Source organism: Heptranchias perlo, chromosome 40 (assembly GCF_035084215.1).
Source record: "Heptranchias perlo isolate sHepPer1 chromosome 40, sHepPer1.hap1, whole genome shotgun sequence".
Classification (NCBI taxonomy): domain Eukaryota; kingdom Metazoa; phylum Chordata; class Chondrichthyes; order Hexanchiformes; family Hexanchidae; genus Heptranchias; species Heptranchias perlo.
Genome location: NC_090364.1, coordinates 3,707,328 through 3,729,061, shown reverse-complemented (window position 1 = coordinate 3,729,061; position 21,734 = coordinate 3,707,328). Strand labels below are relative to the sequence as shown.

The 21,734-nt window shown below is 46.6% G+C and overlaps 1 protein-coding gene across 1 annotated transcript; it reads right to left on the bottom strand.

The window, feature by feature from the left end:
* Positions 1 to 1,465: 1,465 nt before the first annotated feature.
* Positions 1,466 to 20,262, bottom strand: bcl2l12 (BCL2 like 12). Its single transcript, XM_067974362.1, has 7 exons — positions 19,975 to 20,262; positions 16,560 to 16,763; positions 12,991 to 13,604; positions 11,892 to 12,050; positions 11,194 to 11,294; positions 8,177 to 8,443; positions 1,466 to 7,155 (listed from the first exon to the last, which is right to left on the bottom strand). Exons 2-7 carry the CDS (start codon positions 16,754 to 16,756, stop codon positions 7,108 to 7,110), a joined length of 1,386 nt encoding a protein of 461 aa, XP_067830463.1. The 5' UTR covers positions 16,757 to 16,763; positions 19,975 to 20,262; the 3' UTR covers positions 1,466 to 7,107.
* Between the last annotated feature and the right edge of the window lie 1,472 nt (positions 20,263 to 21,734).

Here is a 21,734-nt window from a genome sequence, read left to right as displayed (position 1 = left end):
ACTCACATTGGAGTATAGTTCCATAGCTCAACCACCTTCTGTGAACCAAGACAGTGAAGCCCAGCAGGCTATTCAACCTTGGGAGGCTACAACAGCCATTCACAATCCTGTCTTCAGCTGATGTGCTCCCACTCATTTTCATGGATAGCAATTAGAGCAGGAATTCTGGAGAGCTATTCCCCCTCCTATGCTGAGGGTTGGTGATGCTGACTTTAGCATCCCTCTCCCACCTCCACCCTGGCTGCGATCAGTAAACCAGAGATTGAATCAGGTATAGCTCAATTCCACATTGGCTAGTGCAGGTACCCACTGAGCCATTGACAGAGCACATTTATGCTTCATGTTTAACACTGCTGCTGAGACACAGTTTGAGAACAGACTGTCAGCTGTGGCTCAGTGGGCAGCACTCTTGCTCGAGTCAGAAGGTCGTGGGTTCAAGTCCCACTCCAGGACTTTAGCACACAATGCAGGCTGACACTCCCAGTACTGTCGGAGGTGCCGTGTCTCGGATGAGACGTTAAACCGAGGCACCTTATGACTTCTCGGATGGAAGTGTAAGGAAGCTCGGCACTATTTCGAAGAAGAGCAGGAGAGTGCGTCCTGGCCGATATTTACCCCTCAACCAACACCTAAAAACAGTTTATCTGGTCATTGTCACATTGCTGTTTGTGGGACCTTGCTGTGTGCAAATTTGCTGCCACGTTTCCTACAACCGTAACTGCACTTCAAAAATACTTAATTGGCTGTAAAGTGCTTTGGGATGTCCCAAGGTCGTGAAAGGCGCTATATAAATGCAAGTTTTTCTTTATTTCTTAACCCTGAAGTGACATCATGAGCAGGAAGTGTGGCCCACTATCATCAGTTACCTACTCAAGAGGGGAAGTGTAAAACAAGATGAAGCAATCTAACCAGGAAACCCACCCTCCCCACGTCCGTCCGTCTCTAGAGTGGGTTTGACCAGGGTGGTTGCTGATGTCCAGAAAACTAAGGGGGAACCCAGAAGTGGTCGCAGACCATCCTCTGTGACCCAATTTCATGATTCATTTATTTGAAACAATGACTCATGATTTTTTTTTTATTCGTTCATGGGATGTGGGCGTCGCTGGCAAGGCCGGCATTTATTGCCCGTCCCTAATTGCCCTCGAGAAGGTGGTGGTGAGCAGCCTTCTATTGCCACGCTGGAATAGCTCTGCTCAGGCCAAGAACTTGCATTTATATAGCGCCTTTAACATAGTAAAACATCCCAAGGCGCTTCACCGGAGCGTCAACAAAATTTCACACCGAGCCAAATAAGGAGATATTAGGACAGGTGACCAAAAGCTTGGTCAAAGAGGTAGATTTTAAGGAGCGTCTTAAGGGAGGAAATTCCAGAGTTAGGTCCAAGAATGTGGGGCGATCCATAACCATGTCCGACTTTCATGTTGAAAAACACACAATTTATCATCACACCTTATTAGAAAGGCAGATTCAAATTTATTTGCACAACATTTTGTACAGATATTATTTAAAGGTTCTTATTAAAGCTGAGCATCAAACAAGTTAAATTCATACAAACCCCCCTCCTCTTGCAAAAACATTAAAAATCTTTACACATTGCCGGTAAATATAATCAATGTGTACATGTTAGTTCCTGGGTAGCAACAGGCAAGCAAAGATAGACAATTAATATAATCATAGTTACACAAATTCACAGCACAAAACTTTCCATTATCCCTTGCCCAGATTTTCTATGCCTTTTGTTCCCTTAATCTCCTGAAGGGCTGACTCATGCTGGGGGGAGGTGGGTTGATGGGTCCAGGGGCACAGGCAGCCCTCCGGTACCTTTGCCACAGCGGCCATTCTCTGGAAAGACAGGAACAGGAGGGGGCCATTCAGCCCCTCGATCTGGTTCCTGCCATTCAGTCAGATCATGGCTGATCTGTACCTCAACTCCATTTACCCACCTTCGATCCCTATCCCTTGATATCCTTATCCAACAAGTATCTATCTTGCGAGAGCCTAGATGGCCAAGTGTTAGTGGGCCATTCGACTATGGGGTGCCTCACACACCAACACATTTAGTGTCTTGCGTTAATTCTACTTTCCAGCGTAAGTCACGGAATGGGAAACCTGGCTGATATTTATTCCCCCCCTCCCTTCCCCAGCCCCAGTGAGCCGGAGGTTAGTCGCTGTGACTCACTGCAATCCCGGCTGAGACTGGTTAACCCAAAGCAGACCAGGAATATTGAACCCAGGACCCTCTCGATATCAGTTTCGTCCCAAGTGACGCAGCTAAGCCAAAAAAAAATTTAAAAAATAAGTACGGTCAGACATAATCGTTTGAGAACTAATCGCTTTGTCACCATTCTCGGCTGATGCAAGGCCAGCAGCGTTATGTGTACAATAAAGCAGGATGCTTTTGGCAACTCCATCTCCTGTAAACATTCTGAACGGGACAGGCTCATAAAAGTTGAGTGAGCATGGCACAGAGAGTCCTGGACTGAGGCCAGGATCACCCCGCAGCCTCACAGCTTAAAAGTCTAAGAATTCATTAAAAAAAAATTATATTGTTTTAACACCACAAAAACATTCACAATTTACAAAGAATGCTCCTGCATAGAGCTGGCGTGGACTCGATAGGCCGAATGGCCTCCTCCTGTGCTGTAACCTTTCTATGATAGGCATTAAATGCACAAGACATTTTATACATATGCTTACTCTAAAATCAAGCATACAGCACACCTCAGTGCAGAATTCAAAGCCCTCCAAATAAAGATGGGGCTACTTATACAGTATTTAATAATGTGGCAGCTTTATAAGATGGAGCAACTTGTACACCAGATTTTACAGTAGTGGTCAAAAATCATTGTAGAGTCTGAAAAAGATGGCTCTTGTTTTAAAAAAAAATCCTACTTCCGTGCCGAGTCATACTGCAATATGGATCCACGTGCACAAACTATCCCCTCCACCCCATACCTCACCAAAGCCCCATCCTCACGTGCAAGACCGGACAGCAGGTGTCAGTAGGCTACTCGACTGGTGTGGGCGTCGCAGATGAGCCCAATCTTGCCCTCACCCAACGTTAGCACACATACCTTCCAGCCGGGGGTGAAGTCATTGCATAGTGACCAGCTGACCGATTCCCCTGCAGAGCCCAAGAGTGCGGGGGCCAATTGTAGTCCCTCTAGGACCACCTCGGTTTAAGTCGATCGCCCGATGGGGGACGGGAGAGGAATTTTCCCCAGAGTATTTTGTTCCCTTTATTGGCTCTGGGCTTTTTCTCTTTTTTCCTGCCTCTTCCAGGAGATTGCAGGGCTGTGGGGGAGGGAGGGAAGGAAGAAGTCATGATGCTCCGGCCATCATTGTGTGGGGCAGGCTTCTGGGACCAGCTGGTCTTTTCCTGCCCGTCGATTTCATACATTAGTAAGTCAGTTAACTTAACACAGACCAGTTTAGTGTCAGCAAGAGGAGACTGAAAGACAAAGTTCATGGAGTCCTTCAAAAGCACTTTGGAGATCTACTAACGGATACAGTTTTGTTCTGATTCCCCACAAAGTCGCAGACTTGTACGTGGACAAAGGATGGAGCATAAAACATAAACAAACTATTTCCACACAGGGGAAGGGCAACCTCTTCCCTTGCTCCCCAGTACACAACTCTGACCAGCTGATGGGGGAAAAGGGGTAGATCTCAGCACCTGTCGAGCGCCTTAAAAGTCGAGTAAAGAATGCTGCGCCCGACATCCCTCAGATATCCAGAACCTAACTACGATCACAGAAGGAGCAGCTGCCACAGGCCGACGGGAGCTGCAGTGGGTCTGTGGAAAGAAAGCTGGTACCTGCTTAGCCCTAGTTTAGGGGCTCGTTATGGACACATGGTGAGGGGGAGGGGGGTTCTTGCTAGCTGCAGTTCTTTACATAGGTGAACAATGGGTGTAGAAATTGGAGCGCAAGAGTTACAAGGAACTTTGTGACATCAGAACGTACTGAATACAATACATGGTTGGGGGGGGGGGGTTTAAGATATGACTGACTGCAGACACTGCCCCTCCCAATTCAGAGCGACTTTTTTTCCCCAACGACTACATGTGTTGGAGTTTCAAGCCCTTGTTCTTTTCAAAACTAACTTTTAAGTCCACCTTACTTTGATGCCGTTGATCCAATGTTAGTGACCGGCCAAATGACACATTGGAAGTTTCCACGCACTCCCTCTTTAGCGTCGGTCACAATTCTGGAATCCACGAAAACCATTAAAATAAAATTACGACAGTCTAAAGTCTAAAACAACTTTATAAATAAGGCACACTTCTGAAGTACTCAAGAAATTATATTGTTCTTAAAAAAAAAAGGTTGATGTCAGGCTCCTTAAAAAAAATGGCAAACTGTGCCATGACATGTGGTAAGTGTGGCATGCTCGGGAGGAAGAGGTGACTTTGGGCCTATGGTTCCCAAAGCTCTCCACCACTGGGGGTTTCCTCACCTCATGTCTGGGTCTTTTTGTAAACTAATTGATAGAGATTGATTGCTATAATTAGTCAATAAATCCATTATCATTGTATCATGCGACTACCAAGATGGTAGAAGGCGCACCTGGTGGACCTTGTTCTATTTACGTCGAGCAATGCCTATGTTCCTAAAACAATCACTTTCGTGTTCGAGCTGAGCTCAGATCAACTCAAGAGTCCGAGGTAGAAGAAGCAAGTCCACAATCCTTATCTAAATTAATAACTCAGAAGTCACTATTGTACATCACATCAAAGCACAATCAATGGGTTAGAAGTATAGTCGCTGACTGCACATCAGGCCTTCGACACCCTCACTCACCTCAACATTAGTCGAATACCAGAATATGCCAAAACTGTTTGAACAAAAGGCGGGCGAGTGAAGATGTTAAACGACAAAGTGCAGCCCTCACGATCCCAATTCTGACAGCAAGGAGATAATAGTTTGTGCAGGAGTCACCCTCACCACCACCAGACGTCTCTGAGGGACAGTCAATGGTCTCCACCTTTCACCTTGGGTCAAGACCAAGGAACTGAGGTTGGTTTGACTTTTCATGGGCTTGTCTACGGGCCCACAATTAATGACTACTAATACCAGTCTACTATATTCAGAAAGTCTAAGCTGACATTGTCAGTGGTTTAAAGCAGATTATAAATTCATTGTATCTTGGTAGACTAAACAGAATACAAGACATCATAAGAATGTGTGTGTAGTAGAACACACCAACAAACCTGGTAACCACAGTGATCAGAACAGATCACTAACAGCAACCGTAGAAAGACCAGGAGTCAGTCCTGCTCTGGCTCAATATTTGTACTGTATTAAAATTGTAGCAACCGGAATAATGCCATGTGCAAAGAGGTATTATTTGGTCATTCACAATCTATAGGAAGAGCCAGCAATCCATGCCAACGACACTCTGCACAGCAAGTGCAGAAAATCAGCCTGGGATAACTGCTCACCCAACTGTTCCATCTCTCTCTGTCTCTAGGTTAATTCTTGTAATTACATGTAAAAGAGGGAACTGTACAAGTAAACACACAACTCTGCCAGTAGTTTGGGTAGCAGTGCCCCAATGTGGGATCTACAGCTTGTCCAATTGGACAGGAAACAAGAGATTAACTTCCATGAATGCTTCCCCATTGGGAATACAATCTACTCCTGTCAAACACACGCCAAATCTTTCACAATTATATACAAGGGGGGGGGGGGGGAATACTGTGGAAAGAATGGAGGAATAAGAAGAATCTCTAAATATACACATCCATTGCGAGCAGCGATACATCCCAGCTTCAGAATAGATGGGAGATGTCCGCTCTGAAACTTCCCCACCCTCTGCTGTTAAATGTACTGCACCATTACCAAATCGAACGTCTCCTTCTGATTCTCTCCTTTCTTCTCTACATTTATACAGTAACAGGTGTATAATAAATAGATGCGGAATGGTGATACAGTCTATGCCACCTACATGTACCCAATTTAACAAGGCAGTTTTCAGAATGTCACTAGTTTGATTTACTCACCGATGTCCGCACATGTCATGGACCATCGGCACTTACTAATCAAACCCAGTTACACACTGCTGCTAGAACCAGGAAATGCCACTTTATTTTTCCATTACAAGTGTGCAATATTTGGTTGTTGCTTTACTGAGGATATTGAGCCCAAGCCAAGATTCGCCACAATTAAAGGGAGATCAATGGGTCATCGAGCTAAGCACTGAAGAAGAGAAAAGGGCCAATGATATGTTTACAGCTACAGCCGATTTGGCCAGAAAGCTTCACATGCACAGAACACACACAGGCTACACATCATCAATCAATGGCCAAAATTAGGAACCACAAACCCAAAATATTCTGACAATTAATGCATTAATTATTAAATCTGTTGGTGTGAGTGAGGTGGACTTCCTACATGCCTCCAGTTTTGTCAAACACATTTCTCTCTTCACGCCCTTCCATCCCTCTCATCTTGTAGCCTGAATTGCATTATCCTTGCGTTAGCTGTTCAATCATATCATTTGGTGGAATAGCTGATTTGAAAATAGGGGCGTATCATCGTCTCGACAACCTTTAAGGCACAAGTTTAGGATTTTGTATACTAATAAAACGACTTATTTGCAATCAGAAATTAGAAGGTTATATTATTAGAGCAGCAATTTGCTGTAAGGCAACTTTGGACTTTCTTTGAGAGGTGCAGAAGGGAAAATAGTTTCTTTTGAAAGTGTTCTCTGCGTTAAATAGTGCACATGTAGGTGGCATAGACTATATCACCAATTCACACGTATAGAGTACAACTATTTGTTACAGTAATGCCAGTAAACATTAAAAATAGATGGATTTTACCAAGTATTTCTGTAGATAATGTCAGAGATAACGCCCAGATGCACAAAGGGAGTCAGATTCCTTGTGATGGAAAAGGCATTCATCTACCCACAATGCTCTCTGCAGCGTTAACCTGCTCTGTTGTTCAATGGCTGCCGCTCTGTTGAGCACTTTGGATAGTTTCTAGATTAAAAAAAGATGGTATTTTTTCTTTGTTCGAGGAAAAGGCCAAATCAAAAGCCAATTCCGCCCCTCCTTGGGAGTGCTTGGGTTTTATTGTAACTCCCTTTTCTTGGCAGAAGTCAGTCTATTTGGTGTTCAGACACGTCATCCAGAGGTAGCACCATTTTCTGTCAGAAGAACAAACAAGAATTCCATTAAATACAGTCAAGCCCATATCACTGGCTGTCACATGCCCAACTAAGCACATACAACCCTGACTTTGAAGGTTGCAAGTCTAATGCATCACGCTATCTGGATCCTCATGAAGACAGACATCAGAGTGCATCAGAATAAAGTCCCAGACATCTGATTTGGTAAGAGACGCTCTTGTTAAAGTAGGAACTAGAGAACTTAACTTTTGCCTCTAGATTGGTACATCCATCCTGGTGGAGATGGGCAGTTTTCTCGGTTTGTAAGATCCCACTCTCTGAACAGAGCGAACCAATCTTAATCTGGCCGGTAGTACAAAATATTATAATGGTCTTGTGTCCCGGGGAATACTGGGGGGGGGGGGGGGGGGATGTTAGAAGATTGACATATGATCAGTGTCTGGTGAGCTCTGGGGAAAATGAGAGAGTATGTGGACATTGGGCGAGGACAAGATAGAGCTCACCTGTGATGCCTTCCACAGTCTGGCAGCCTGCCAACACTCAATGTCTAGGCTCTCTGAGGCACCCTCCAATGGGATACATAGAGAGTAATTTTTTTTTCCCCCACTGGTGGGGGAATCTAGGATAAGGGGACGAAACCTTAAAATCAGAGCCAGGCCATTCAGGAGAGAAGTTAGGAAACACTTCTTCACACAAAGGGTGGTAGAAGTGTGGAATTTCTCCCACAAAAAGCAGCAGATACTAGGCCAATTAATCATTTTAAATCTGAGATCGATAGATTTCTGCAAGCCAAGGGTATTAAGGGATATAGAGCCAAGGCGAGTAAATGGAGTTAGGATACAGACCAGCCCTGATCTCAATGAATGGCGGAATAGGCTCGATGGGCTGAATGGCCTCCTCCTGTTCCTATGTTTCTCTCACTCCACCAGGTGAGGTACTGAAGGCCATAGGATCTCAATGCCGTGACTTTCCGACGCTGACAATACCCTGGGAGAGAAAGGTCCTTTTTCTTTTTAAAATGCAGGCGATGTGCACTCACCCATCCGCCGTTCTCCTGCAGCCAGGGGACAAACATGTCCATGTACTGCATGCTGTAGCCCATCAGCTGCTGCACCGGGTGGCTGCTAATCCCGGCCACCCTCCGCGTCAACTCCATGGTCAGTGCAATCTTCGTCAGCTCAGGGCTGGTGGTGGTGGGGCCCTCGTGCTGCTCCTCAATATTGGCCGTAAACACCTTCACCAGCTGAGTAAAGCTACTGTACGACATGCGGCTCATGGTACGCTGGAGCAGAGGATCTTGCTTTATCTGCAAGAGAGCAAGCTTAACATGACGCACTTTTTCAACTTAGAATTTTATGTACATTCAAACAGCTTGCACCTGCATGTACTTCCTGTCCGCAAAACCTTACTTCCTGCTCTCCTGACTTTGTTCCACCTTTGTGGTCAGATTTTCCTTTTATAATGTCTACATTTAATATAAACTAAAAGGCACAATTTTAAAGGGGTGCAGGAACAGAGACCTGGGGGTGTATGTACTCAAATCTTTGAAGGTGGCAGGACAAGTTGAGAAGGCTGTTAAAAAACCATACGGGATCCTGGGCTTTATTGATAGAGGCATAGAGTACAAAAGCAAGGAAGTTATACTAAAGCTTTATAAATTACTAGTTAGGTCCCAGCTGGAGAACTGTGTCCAAATCTGGGCACCGCACTTTAGGAAGGATGTCAAGGCCTTGGAGAGGGTGCAGAGGAGATTTACTAGAATGGTACCAGTGATGAGGGACTTCAGTTATGTGGAGAGACTGGAGAAGCTGGGGTTGCTCTTAGAGCAGAGAAGGTTAAGGGGAGATTTAATAGAGGTGTTCAAAATGATGAAGGGTTTTTGTAGAGTAGATAGGGAGAAACTGTTTCCAGTGGCAGGAGGGTCAGTAAACAGAGGACACAGATTTAAAGTAATTGGCAAAAGAGCCAGAGGAGAAATGAGAATTTTTTTTTTTTACTGGAACGCGCTGCCTGAAACGGCGGTGGAAGCAGATTCAATAGTAACTTTCAAAAGGGGAATTGGATAAATACTTGAAGGGGAAAAAATTGCAGGGCTATGGGGAAAGAGCAGGGGAGTGGGGCTAACTGGACATCTCCACTAGGCCCACTCCCCAGCTCTTTGGTACGGTGGGCCAAATGGTCCTCCTTCTGTGCTGTATGATTCTATTTAGAATGGAAATTACCTAAGTTAACTTGTCACGTTGTAATTATACCCTCCTGCCATTGGTGTGGCTGTATTGCCTCAGCTGTCCATCGCCCAGCTCCTTAACCTGTACTTCAGAGAAACTCCTGGACTCTAACCAACTCTACTTCTCTGCTTCCCAAATTACAATTAAATAGCAAACCTAATTGCAAATATCAAATCGAGGTGTTATATTAAAATAAAGGGCAGAATGTGCGACTTTAAAATAGGGCTGAATTATTAGCGTGCCCTGGCCCAATTAACCCCTGCCCTCTAACCTTGCTTCACCTGATCCTGACTCCCTGTGCACAATGCAGATCGACTAGTAAGCACAGACGTTCATGAAGAGAGTGACCAGGTGAAGGGCATCGCCCAAGTTAGGAATATAGAAACTGCAGGAGGCCATTCAGCCCCTCGGGCCCGTTCCGCCATTCAATTCGATCATTGCTGATCTGTATCTTAACTCCATTTACTCGCCTTGGTTCTGTAACCCTCGCCGAACAAAAATCTATCAATCTGAGTTTTGAAATTTTCAATTGACCCCCAGCCTCGACAGCTTTTTTGGGGGAAGAGAGTTCCAGATTTCCACTCCCCTTTGTGTGAGGAAGTGCTTCCTGACATCACCCCTGAACGGCCTGGCTCTAATTTGAAGGTTATACCCCTGTGTTCTGGACTCCCCCCACCAGAGGAAATAGTTTCTCTCTATCTACCCTATCAAGTCCTTTAATCATCTTTAACACCTCAATTAGATCACCTCTTAATTGCAACCTGTCCTCATAATTGAACCGTTTTAACCCCAGGTATCATTCATATGAACAATGACGGACAGGATAGACTCTCTGGTCTATCCAGCCTGTCCCAGATTCTGGTGAATCTGCACTGCACCCTCTCTAAGGCCAATATAAAATTGAAAGTAACAGCTAAGTGATGCCAAGCGTATAAATTTTAAAACTACTGTAGATTGTTAGAGAAGGGGAAGATGGAGAGAGGTAGAGAATTTCACAACTTTGAGATCCTGGGAAAGAATGTTTTAAGTGTAGACTGCGGTGATGATGCAGGAAGGAGGAAGAGGGCCTCGAGCGATAGATTGGAGCTTAGGAGGAACATTAAATACAGAACTGATAAAACAAAAGACACAAAAGGGTTCCGTTTGAGACAGAAGGTTGCAGGCTAGAAGAGACAGCAGGATCAGAAATCCTGTCGTGTTGCCTATCAGGTGAATAAGATCCACATTTACAGCTGCTGTAAGGTTGTCGCCGTCAAAACCTGTACACAGGGTGAAAAGAGTGGTGTGAGATAACTGGATAGTCATTGCACCAGGCCGGGAGAGAGCAGATATCAGATACAGTCAGTGCTGTCTCGGGGAAGTACACTGGGAGCTCCATGGTTATCTCACAAAGGGAGTTGGGGGAATGCCTCAATTGCAAATTATTCTCTAGGCTCACATGCATGGGGGCGCAGCCTCGGGATGTTACCCGGCAACAGTTACTACCTTCGGAGAGATGGGGAGGGAAGGGAAATCTACTTCTTGTGACTGAGATGTCCAATCCAAGTTGGGAATGGATTTAAGGGAACTGCCCACAGCGCCAAACTCAACACGATGGCTCGTTCACCTTGCTTGGGGGTGGGGTGGCTTTCCATAGAGAACAGGAGACCCTGCATAAGTGAGCGTAGATCAGTACAAGTCTGAACACTGAAAGCAGCCTCATAGCCATTGCAAACTGGAACAGCGTCACTTCCAGGATGCCGGCCTTTTGGATTGGAGCTACGGATAACATTCTCCAGAGGGATTTAGGTCGGCGCACCTGACATCAGCCCACATCGCTGCCCCTCACCTTATTGTTGATTCCATCTCCTTGCTCCTGCAGCAGCCCCACAATCTTCTCAATCATCTTCTCCTTGTCAGTCATCACATTCTGTGGGACGTTATTGTTCTCTAAAGAAATTCAATAAGAACAGACGTCAGGTGGCAAACATCGTACCAACACTAACCTGGTTATTTCTGCAGTCGCTCCTATTTAGCCAGTCACCCCCCTCTGTGCCTACATCATGCTTCTCTTCTATCTATTAGATGGGATGTCCAGCTCCACAGACTCAAGAATGGAGGGAAGGGTAGGGGGCGGGTTTGTATGTTTTAGTGGTGAGGGGCAAGAACAGAGTCCCTACCCCCCCCCCCGAGCTAATTTTACCCCGAAAAATAACTAAATTCCCTCCGCATCTTTTTAGAGAATGTTGAATAGGAACAATCAAACCAGTCCCCTTCGTCCCCCAAACAACGTCATCCTTTTACTCACCTCCTTGCCCATCCCCCAGCCAATATGGCGCAAAGTGACCTTTCCAGTGACCCCAGTAACCCCCATCCTCCAGCCAATGATTTATATACATCACTTGTAAAAATGTTAAATCATATCTCTATTCATAGAGTATCTTCTATTCCACTTCTTGGGTGGAATTCTCAGACCCTCACCAACCCCCCTTCCCCTCCCCCTCCCCCACCAGCCCCCCTTCCCCTCCCCCACCATAGAACACTTACCTCTTTCCAGCGAGTCATGGAGGCTCAACTTCTTGTCAAAGCCATCAGCAGTTGGGGTCAAGTGATTATTCCCAGTCTGGGCGCAGTATTGCTGTGCCAATTTATCCAGCTCCTTTGCCACTTTTGAGTAGAATTCTACGTTTTCATGTTTTGTAGACCCTGGGGACAGTTAAAAGAGTGCACTGAAACCTTGAGAACAGCTGCAAGAGGCGTCACAGTCTCAGGATTCGGGGTGGGACATTTAGGACTGAGATGAGGAGAACTGTCTTCACTCAGAGGGTGGTGAACCTGTGGAATTCTCTACCACAGAAGGCTGTGGAGGCCAAGTCACTGAATATATTTAAGAAGGAGCCAGATAGATTTCTAGACACAAAAGGCATCAAGGGGTATGGGGAGAGAGCGGGAATGTGGTATTGAGATAGAGGATCAGCCATGATCATATTGAATGGCGGAGCAGGCTCGAAGGGCCGAATGGCTCCTATTTTCTACGTTTCTAGAATGGGACTTGGTGCAAGTTAGGATATGGGCAGCAGAGTTTTGGATGAGCTTAAGTTTATGGAAGGTGGAATATAGGAGGCCGGCCAGGAGAGCATTGGAATAGTCAAGTCTAGAGGTAACAAAGATATGGATGAGGGTTTCAGAAGCAGATGAGCTGAAGCAGGGGAGGAGACGGGCAGTTACGGAGGTGGAAGTGGGTGGTCTTGGTGACGGAGCGGATATGTGGTCGTAAGCTCATCTCAGGGTCAAATAGATCGCTGAGGTTGCAAACAGTCTGGTTTAGCCTCAGACATTGGCCAGGGAGAAGGACGGAGTCGGTGGCCAGGGAACGGAGTCTGCAGCGGGGCCCCAAAGACAATGGCTGCGCTCTTCCCAACGTTTGGTTGAAGGAAATTTTTGCTCATCCAGTACTGGACGTCGGACAAGCAGTGTGACAAATCAGTGGAGGGGTCGAGGGAGGTGGTGGGGAGGTCAGTGTACACGTGGAACCTGATGTCGTGTTTGCGGATGATGTTGCCGAGGGATGGAGATGTCGTTCTTCAAATGAACCCAATAAGCCAACAACAAGGTTCTACTGGCTCCTGAAGCACAAACGACTCACCTTCAACATCCACATGGTGGACTATCAGGGGTAACGTGTTGGGTCGCGGTGACGAAGGCGATGGCCCCTGGTCTTTTTCTGACCCTGGGGAAGAACTATCACTTTTCCCATGCGACATTTTCCTAAACAGATTTAAAAATTTCTGGTGGTTGCTCTTCTTCTTGGAGCTTTGCTTGCTGCTCACCTCTGTGGCATCATCCTTTGCAATGGAGGTGACAGATTCGATTGAACCAACCGTGCAGGCCAACAGAGGGTTCGTATTTTTCGGCCTCTTCAAGGAATTGGCCTTCGATTCAACTTTATTGGCGTTCTTCCCAGACCCATGATCTTCAAGTGCATCCAGGGAATCCCTGGACATTTTGTCAGAGACCTCATCAGTTTTCTTCCTCTGCCGTCTTATTAGTCTCTTGATAGTGGTTCTGAAACCAGGCTTCTCCTCTGCCTGGGAGGTTTCCTCGTCTGTTGTATCCCAATCAACGTCATCCTCAATCCCTTCACTTCGCTTCAGACTCTTCTTTTTTTCCTCTGCTTCACGTTCCAAAGTCGCTTTTTGGTTTGACTTTCTCCGAACGTGCGATTTTACAGTGGGGATGGAATCCTGGCTCTCAGGGGTCCTTTTTAAGAAGGAAATTTTAGAATGGACATGGTAACAAAGCACGAATTAAAGCACAGCTCAATGCTGCACCCCCCACCCGGCTCCATGGGTAAATCACACAGCTCAAGAGTGCTCCCCAGATTCAATCCCTAGTCCTTGCTAAATTGGCAGATCTCACCAATAAAGAAAGGACTTGCATTTATATAGCACCTTTCATGACCTCAGGACGTCCCAAAGCACTTTACACACAATGAAGTATTTTTTGGAAGTGTAGTCACTGTTGTAACGTAGGAAATGTGGCAGCCAGTTTGCACACAGCAAGATCCCACAAACAACAATGTGATAATGACCAGATAATCTGTTGTTTTTTTTTAAGGTGTTGGTTGAGGGATAAGTATTGGTCAGGACTACAGGGTGAACTCCCCTGCTGCTTTTCGAAATAGTGCCATGGGATCTTTTACGTCCCCAAGGGGGCAGACAGGGCCTCGATTTAATGTCTCATCTAAAAGACGGAATGGAACTACAATTAGCAATGGCGCTCCTGGGCTGGGGGCGGGTTAGCCAATGACCCCCAGCTGGAAAGTGCACAGGCGTGCATGTTGGGTGAGGACAGAATCGGCCTCGTCTGTAACGCCTCCAACAATTGAGCAGCCAGTCAATATTGATTGTTACGGCTCACACAAGAATTTTGGGCAAATTACCAGAGAGCAGATGGCAACAATTGGAATTGGACCCTGATGAGAGTTTTCACTTTTTTTTTATTAGGAGGGAAGGGGCAGTGAAGAGAGTTGGAAAAGTTTGAAGAAAAGGCCATGGAAGTTAAGGAGTTGAGGGAATGACAAAGACTGACAGGGAGTTACATGCCTCAATTTCAGTTCAAGATGAGCAGATACATTAAGTTCTTGGAAGGAAAATGACAAGGTTAAAACCATCAAAAGGAACAGTGACATTTCCAAATGGGAATCTGGGACTCTGAGGGAGAACGGTCAGCCTGTCTGGGAAACCCATCCCTGGAACATCTTGTCTTGGGTGCATATTATGGAGTCTTGTGAACCACAAGTATAAATCAACACTACCATTTGTTTACATACAACTGAGCTGCTGGCACCAACAGCAATTGCTGTTAAGAGTTGGGAATTATCCACCAACGAGGCAACAGTGCTAAAAAAAAAGAAACAGCCCTTTCTGAGCCTCTGGGCTCACAAAATTCAGACAGGACAAACTAGTGCAAATAGAACCAACTTGCCTGGGCATCGAGGGCCAGTGTTTGCAGGGCACAAGTGGCCAATGGGCTATGGGTTGGACATTGCTGCCTGCCCCTCTGCCACGAGCAAAGCCGAAACAGCAATGTTTTGTCACTCCACCCAAAATCTGAAAAATCGCTTCCCTTTGGCATCATCTTCCTCGTTCCTTCTACAGGACTACTAGATCCTCCATGATGTTGCATACAATGAAGCAAAGGGGAAAGAAAGAATTTGCATTTCTATGGCATCTTTCACAACCTCAGAATGTCCCAAAGCACTTTACAGCCAATGAAGCACTTTTGAAGTGTAGTCACTGTTGTAATGTAGGAAACTTGGCAGCCAATTTGTGCACAGCAAGATCCCACAAACAGCAATGAGATAACGACCAGATAATCTGTTGGTTGAGGAATAATTATTGGCCAGGACCCCGGAAGAACTCCCCTGATCATCTTCGAATAGCGGCAGTGGGATCTTTTACATCCACCTGAGAGGGCAGACGGGGCCTCGGTTTAACATTTCATTCGAAAGACGGCACCTCCAACAACGCAGCACTCCCTCAGTACTGCACTGGGAGCGTCAGCCTAGATTTTGTGCTCAAGTCTCTGGAGTGTGACCTTCTGACTCAGAGGCGAGAGTGCTAACACTGAGCTACGGCTGACACCTGGAAGTTTGATAGTTTCTGAGAGATGTGGAGATAGACATGGTGAGACTCAGTGAAATAAGTCGAGAGAGGTAAAAGTATTTTTTGATTCGGTCCTGAGAAATCTCAAATGAATTAGGATTTCTTTTTGTGTGATAGACATGTCCGAAACCTTGCAGGTCCTCCATGGCAGTGCTCATGGATAATCTGGACCATGGTTTAGCTGCTAAGAAGGAGCTGTGTTTAACCTGGCCTGTCCCTTTAAGGGCACTGCCTGTGGGGAAATGGTCTGAATAGGCACATCCTGAGATCAATTAGAGGCTAATTGCTGAGGGAAGTTTCTGTAGATTGGCAGCTCCCTGTAAATCCCCAGCTTTGAGGAAAAGCTAGGTAATCAAAGTTAGAAAAATCAGAAGGAAATGACAGGCTTTCTTACTTTCCTTAATATTTTACTCATAGATCTACTGTGCATTATTGCTTGAGGTGAGTCAAAGGATACACTGTGCTACACCATGTAAACAATTTTACAACACCAAGTTATAGTCCAGCAATTTTATTTTAAATTCACAAGCTTTCGGAGGCTTCCTCCTTCGTCAGGTGACGAAGGAGGAAGCCTCCGAAAGCTTGTGAATTTAAAATAAAATTGCTGGACTATAACTTGGTGTTGTAAAATTGTTTACAATTGTCAACCCCAGTCCATCACCGGCATCTCCACATCATGACTACACCATGTAATGTACAATAGATTATCAGGGACACAGTAATATGTTTTTATCAAAGTATTATGGGAGCACTGGCAGTATATTCAGGTTTGCATTATGTGATTAGGAAAAGGAAATATTTACAGGGCTATGGGGAAAGAGCAGGGGAGTGGGACTAATTGGATAGCTCTTTCAAAGAGCCAGCACAGGCACGATGGGCCAAATGGCCTCCTTCTGTGCTGTTTGATTCTATGATTATGACCAAATTTCTGTCAATCGGTAGCCTTGATTATTATTATTACGCCCGATTCAAACATACTCGCCAGTGGGCCAAGAGTAGGGCCCGGAGTGAAACAAAGAAAGGGGTTTGCGACGCATTAAAAACTCACTTCGATACAAACTTCTTGGTGTCGTGATAGTAACGTCCAATATGGCCGACTTTGGCGCTCTCGTCAAGAGCCAGTATCTTCTGCAGGAAGGCCTCCATGACCAGTTTAGTTTCGTTTTTTAGGAAGATTAGGCGGTGCCTCTCTTCTTGGTTGAGTTTATTCTCTGCCATCCCTGTCTCGAGTGAGTGTGATCCCATTATGCAGCTAAAAATAAAAATAACACATTAAACACTGTGTACCTCATTCCATTTTAACGGGAGTTCCCTTAAACATGCCACCCTCTTCTAAATTTTCTTCCCCCCGCCCCCGCCAGGCCGTTCAAAGAGAGGGGACAATATCCCCCCCCCGGACCCTGATCTGACCTTCTATCCAATACCCACACACTTTCCGAGGTCACTGGAGAGTGTAGAGGAGCAGGAAATCCAGCTGATTTCTTCCCTGCCTCGCCCAGGGGTGCTGAGGCCAATTTTAGTGCCGAGTTAACTGGTCTGGTTGAGAACAGCTATCTCGGCACAGACCCGGTTTACCACCTTTGGCAGCGCGCTTACCAACCAGGTACGGTGTCGGGAGATTGGAGATTTTTTTTAAAAGGGTTCAATCAGCACTCTTCTACTTAGTCAGTTGCTTTTACCCTCCAAGATGGTGGTCCTGTGGAGTTTTGATACCACAGCCAAGCTGGAGTTGAGTGCGGGGAGAACAATTTGAGCTGTACCAACATGGCAGTGTCAGCCGTGACTCAGTCGGCAGCAGCCTTGCCTTTAAGTCAGAAGGTTGTGTGTTCGAGTCTCATTCCAGAACTGGAGTCCACCGTCTCGGCTGACGCTCCCAGTGCAGCACTGAGGGAGCGCTAGGCTGTCGGAGGTGCCGTCCTTCGAATGAGACGTTAAACCGAGGCCCCGTCTGCCTGTTCAGGCCCGTGTTAAAGAGGAAGAACAGGGAGTTCTCCCAGTTCCTAACCAACAAATACTTCACGTACGACGAATGACTTTGGAATGCAATTACTCTTGTTACGCAAGAAATGTGATGGTCATTTTGAGCACAACATTGAGTGAAATGAACAGTTAATGATGCAAATTCCTCATTTCTAGAGGAATAGAATTGAAAATCAGAAAAGTTATGTTAAACTTGTACAGAACCGTGGCTCAACCACATTTGTGCACAGTTCTGTTCTCCATTTTACAAAATCTATATAGAGGCACCGGAAAAGGTGCAAAAAAGATTGACAAGAATGATACCAGAACTGAGAAGTTACAGCTACCAGGAAAGACTGAACAGGCTGGGGCTCTTTTCTGTAGAAAAGGGAAGGCTGAGGGGGTGACCTGATAGAGGTCTTTAAAATTATGGCTGGGTTTGATAGGGTAGATGTAGAGATGTTTCCATTTGTGGGGGAGACCAAAACTAGAGGTCATAAATAGAAGATAGTTACCAATAAATAGGGACTTCAGGAGAAACCTCTTTGCCAGAGAGCGGTGAGAATGTGGAACTCGCTATCACATGGAGTAGTTGAGGCGAATAGCATTGATGCATTTAAGGGGAAGCTCAATAAACACATGAGGGAGAAAGGAATAGAAGGTTATGCTGATAGGGTGAGATGAAGTAGAGCGGGAGGAGGCTCGTGTGGAGCATAAACACCGGCACGGACCCGTTGGGCCGAATGGCCTGTTTCTGTGCTGCAAGTTCTAAGTAATTCTATGTTATCTATCCTTTGCTGGCAGTGGTTGAGGGAGGAATGTTGGCTGGACACTGCTCCTCTTTGAATAGTGCCATGTGATCTTTTACACCCACACAATACCGACAACACACACAGACACACACACACAGGCTGTTTGGACAGTCTGTAAAATAAGCCCACTCTACATTGAGCACGCAGGAGATGCAACACCTGTCCTTTCACCTCCTCCCTTCCCAACATCCAGGGCCCCAAAACACTCCTTCCAGGTGAAACAGCAATTTACTTGTACTTCTTTCAATTTACTATACTCGCTGCTCACGACGCGGTCTCCTCTACATTGGGAGACCAAACACAGACAGGGCGATCGCTTTGCTGAACACCTCCGCTCTGTCCGCAAGCATGACCTTGACCTGCCGGTCACTCGCCATTTTAATTCCCCGTCCCACTCCCACTCCCACCTCGGCCTCTTACACTGTTCCAATGAAGCTCAACGGAAGGTCGGGGAACAGCACCTCATCTTTCCATTAGGCACTTTACAACCTTCCAGACTCAACATTGATTTCAATAACTTCAGATCAGAACCACTGCACCCACTTTTTCAGACAGCCAGTGCTGGGAATGGTTCTGCTGCTGCCATTTACAGCTACTCCTGACCCACCTTTTGTTTCTTAACCTGACGCATCACCACCCTCCTTTTGCCTTGCACCATCATCCCCTTTTTGTCATTTAATCATTCCTGCCCTCAACTCAACTCAGAGACCTTCCCTTTTGTTCTTTCCTCCCTCCTCTCCCCGGCTCTGTATTTGCTTAAAAACTGTTTAATCTTCAACTTCTTCCAGTTCTGACGAAGGGTCATCGACCTGAAACGTTAACTCTGTTTCTTTCTCCACAGATGCCGCCTGACTTGCTGAGCTTCTCCAGCATTTTCTGTTTTTATTTCAGATTTCCAGCATCCGCAGTATTTTGTTTTTGATTGGATGTTTGGACACCAGCTTCCCGAGTGTCCAACTCCACCCCCACTGATAAGTCTGCCACATGTACTAAAGACAGCCATTAGGAGACACTAGATTTTAAAAAAACCTGCGTCTTCCCAGGAGCCAAGTCTTGGCAAAACTTGGCAGGTTTGTTGCCGTCACTGGCTGTGGGAGATCAGAGTGTCGGGAATGGAGGGCATGACAACAATACAAAAACAGCTAGAGGGAGGGGGGGTGGGAGAAAAAGAGGGGGGGTGGGAGAAAAAGAGGGGGGGTGGGAGAAAAAGAGGGGGGGTGGGAGAAAAAGAGGGGGGGTGGGAGAAAAAGAGGGGGGGTGGGAGAAAAAGAGGGGGGGGGAGAAAAAGAGGGGGGGTGGGAGAAAAAGAGGGGGGGTGGGAGAAAAAGAGGGGGGGTGGGAGAAAAAGAGGGGGGGTGGGAGAAAAAGAGGGGGGGTGGGAGAAAAAGAGGGGGGGGGAGAAAAAGAGGTGGGGGGTGGGGGGGGGGGAGAAAAAGAGGTGGGGGGGGGGGGAAGGAAAGAGAAAAAGGCGAGAGAGAGAGAGAGAGAGAAAGTGTGAGAGACTTGATGAGAAGTGGCGAAAAGGCCGGACGAACCAAAGTAAAGGAGGGCGGGTATATCGCGGGGGAAAGTCCGAGTGCAGACACTGTATTTTAACCCCCTGACAGCACCGCACAAACACAAAGGGGTAAAAATCCCTGTCCCATCGGAACACACCCGGGGAGCCCGGCTCCCACTCACTCACTCACTCACCTGGGAAACGCACAGATCGGAAATGTCTCAAGATTCGCTCGTTTTGTTGAGAGTTTCCCAGTGTTTGGGGGCGAGTGGCCGGCCTGGCCCGGGATCGGATGGGATGGGATGGGATGGGATGACCTGGGATAGCCCGGGACGGGACGGGATGACCTGGGATAGCCCGGGATGGGATGACCTGGGATAGCCCGGGATGGGATGACCTGGGATAGCCCGGGATGGGATGACCTGGGATAGCCCGGGACGGGACGGGAAGCGGCGGCCGCGCCGCTCGCAACTCGCCACAAACTTCACTGTTTGTTGCTACAATGAAACTGACACACTCGGGCGGCGCCTGCGCGCAACAGACAGGGCAGCCGCTTCCGGGTTGCCGTCTTAAAGGGATCTGGAAACTGATTAAGTGTCCCCTGTCAAAAAAAAAAGAACATGCACTCATCGAGCCCAGGAGTTAAATCATTATCTGATTGGTTTTAGTATTTGATCAGCCCAGGGTCATCAATGGAGGGACATGTCCACACCTAACCCTCCTCCCACCTTTCTTTAAGGGGCTTAAACGAGAAAAGAAGGGAGGCCTCCCACGGTCGATGGGCACTGGAGGGCACAGGTGACACGGGTGCTAATATTATTACTTAATTTCATACGTTTCCTTTGTTATTTTATGATTTAGTTTTCTATTGGTTGCGCCCCTTTAAAAAGAGGGCGTTTCTGGTTAGTTTTTTTCCTCGTTTGACGACACTGGGGTCTCCATATGGATTTTATTAAAAAAAGGGCACAGATGGAGGCCATTCGGCCCATCGTGCCTGTGCCGACTCTTTGAAAGAGCTGTCCAATCCGTCCCACTCCCCCCTGCTCTTTCCCCATAGCCTTGCAATTTTTTTTTTCCTTTTTAGGTATTTATGCAATTCCCTTTCACTTACTATTGAATCCACTTCCACCACCCTTTCAGGCAGTGTATTCCAGATCATTATAACCTGCTGCGTGACAAAAACTCTATTAATTCCCCCCCTGGATTTCTTTGACAATTTTCTTAAACCTGTGTCCTCTGCCCTTTCGCCCCAGGAAACTGTTTCTCCCCATCCTATCAAAACCCCTCATAATTTTGAACGCCTCTATTAAATCTCCTCTTAATCTTCTCTGCTCTAAGGAGAACAATCCCAGCTTCTCCAGTCTCTCCACGTAACTGAATTCCCTCATCCCTTTCTGGCAAATCTCCTCTGCACCCTCTCCAAGGCGTTGACATCCTTTCTAAAGTGTGGTGCCCAGAATTGGACACAATACTCCCGCTGAGGCCTAACCAGCGATTTATATAAACCCACACCTCCCACAAAATCGATATTTAAGATGCAACAAATTAATTTTTAAAAGCGGAGAGACCATCACAGGAAACTATTCCAATGCTCTCCTGGCCGGCCTCTCATCTTCCACCCTCCATAAACTTGAGCTCATCCAAAACTCTGCTGCCCGTATCCTAACTCGCACCAAGGACCTTTCGCTGACCTACATTGGCTCCCGGTCTGGGAACGTCTCGATTTTAAAATTCCCATCCTCGTGTTCAAATCCCTCCATGGCCTCGCCCCGCCCTATCTCTGTAGCCTCCTCCAGCCCTACAACCCTCCGAGACCTCTGCATTCCTCCAATTCTTGCCTCTTGTGCATCCCCGATTTTAATCGCTCCACCATTGGCGGCCGTGCCTTCAGCTGCCTGGGCCCTAAGCTCTGGAATTCCCTCCCTAAACCTCTCCACCTCTCCGCCTCTTTCTC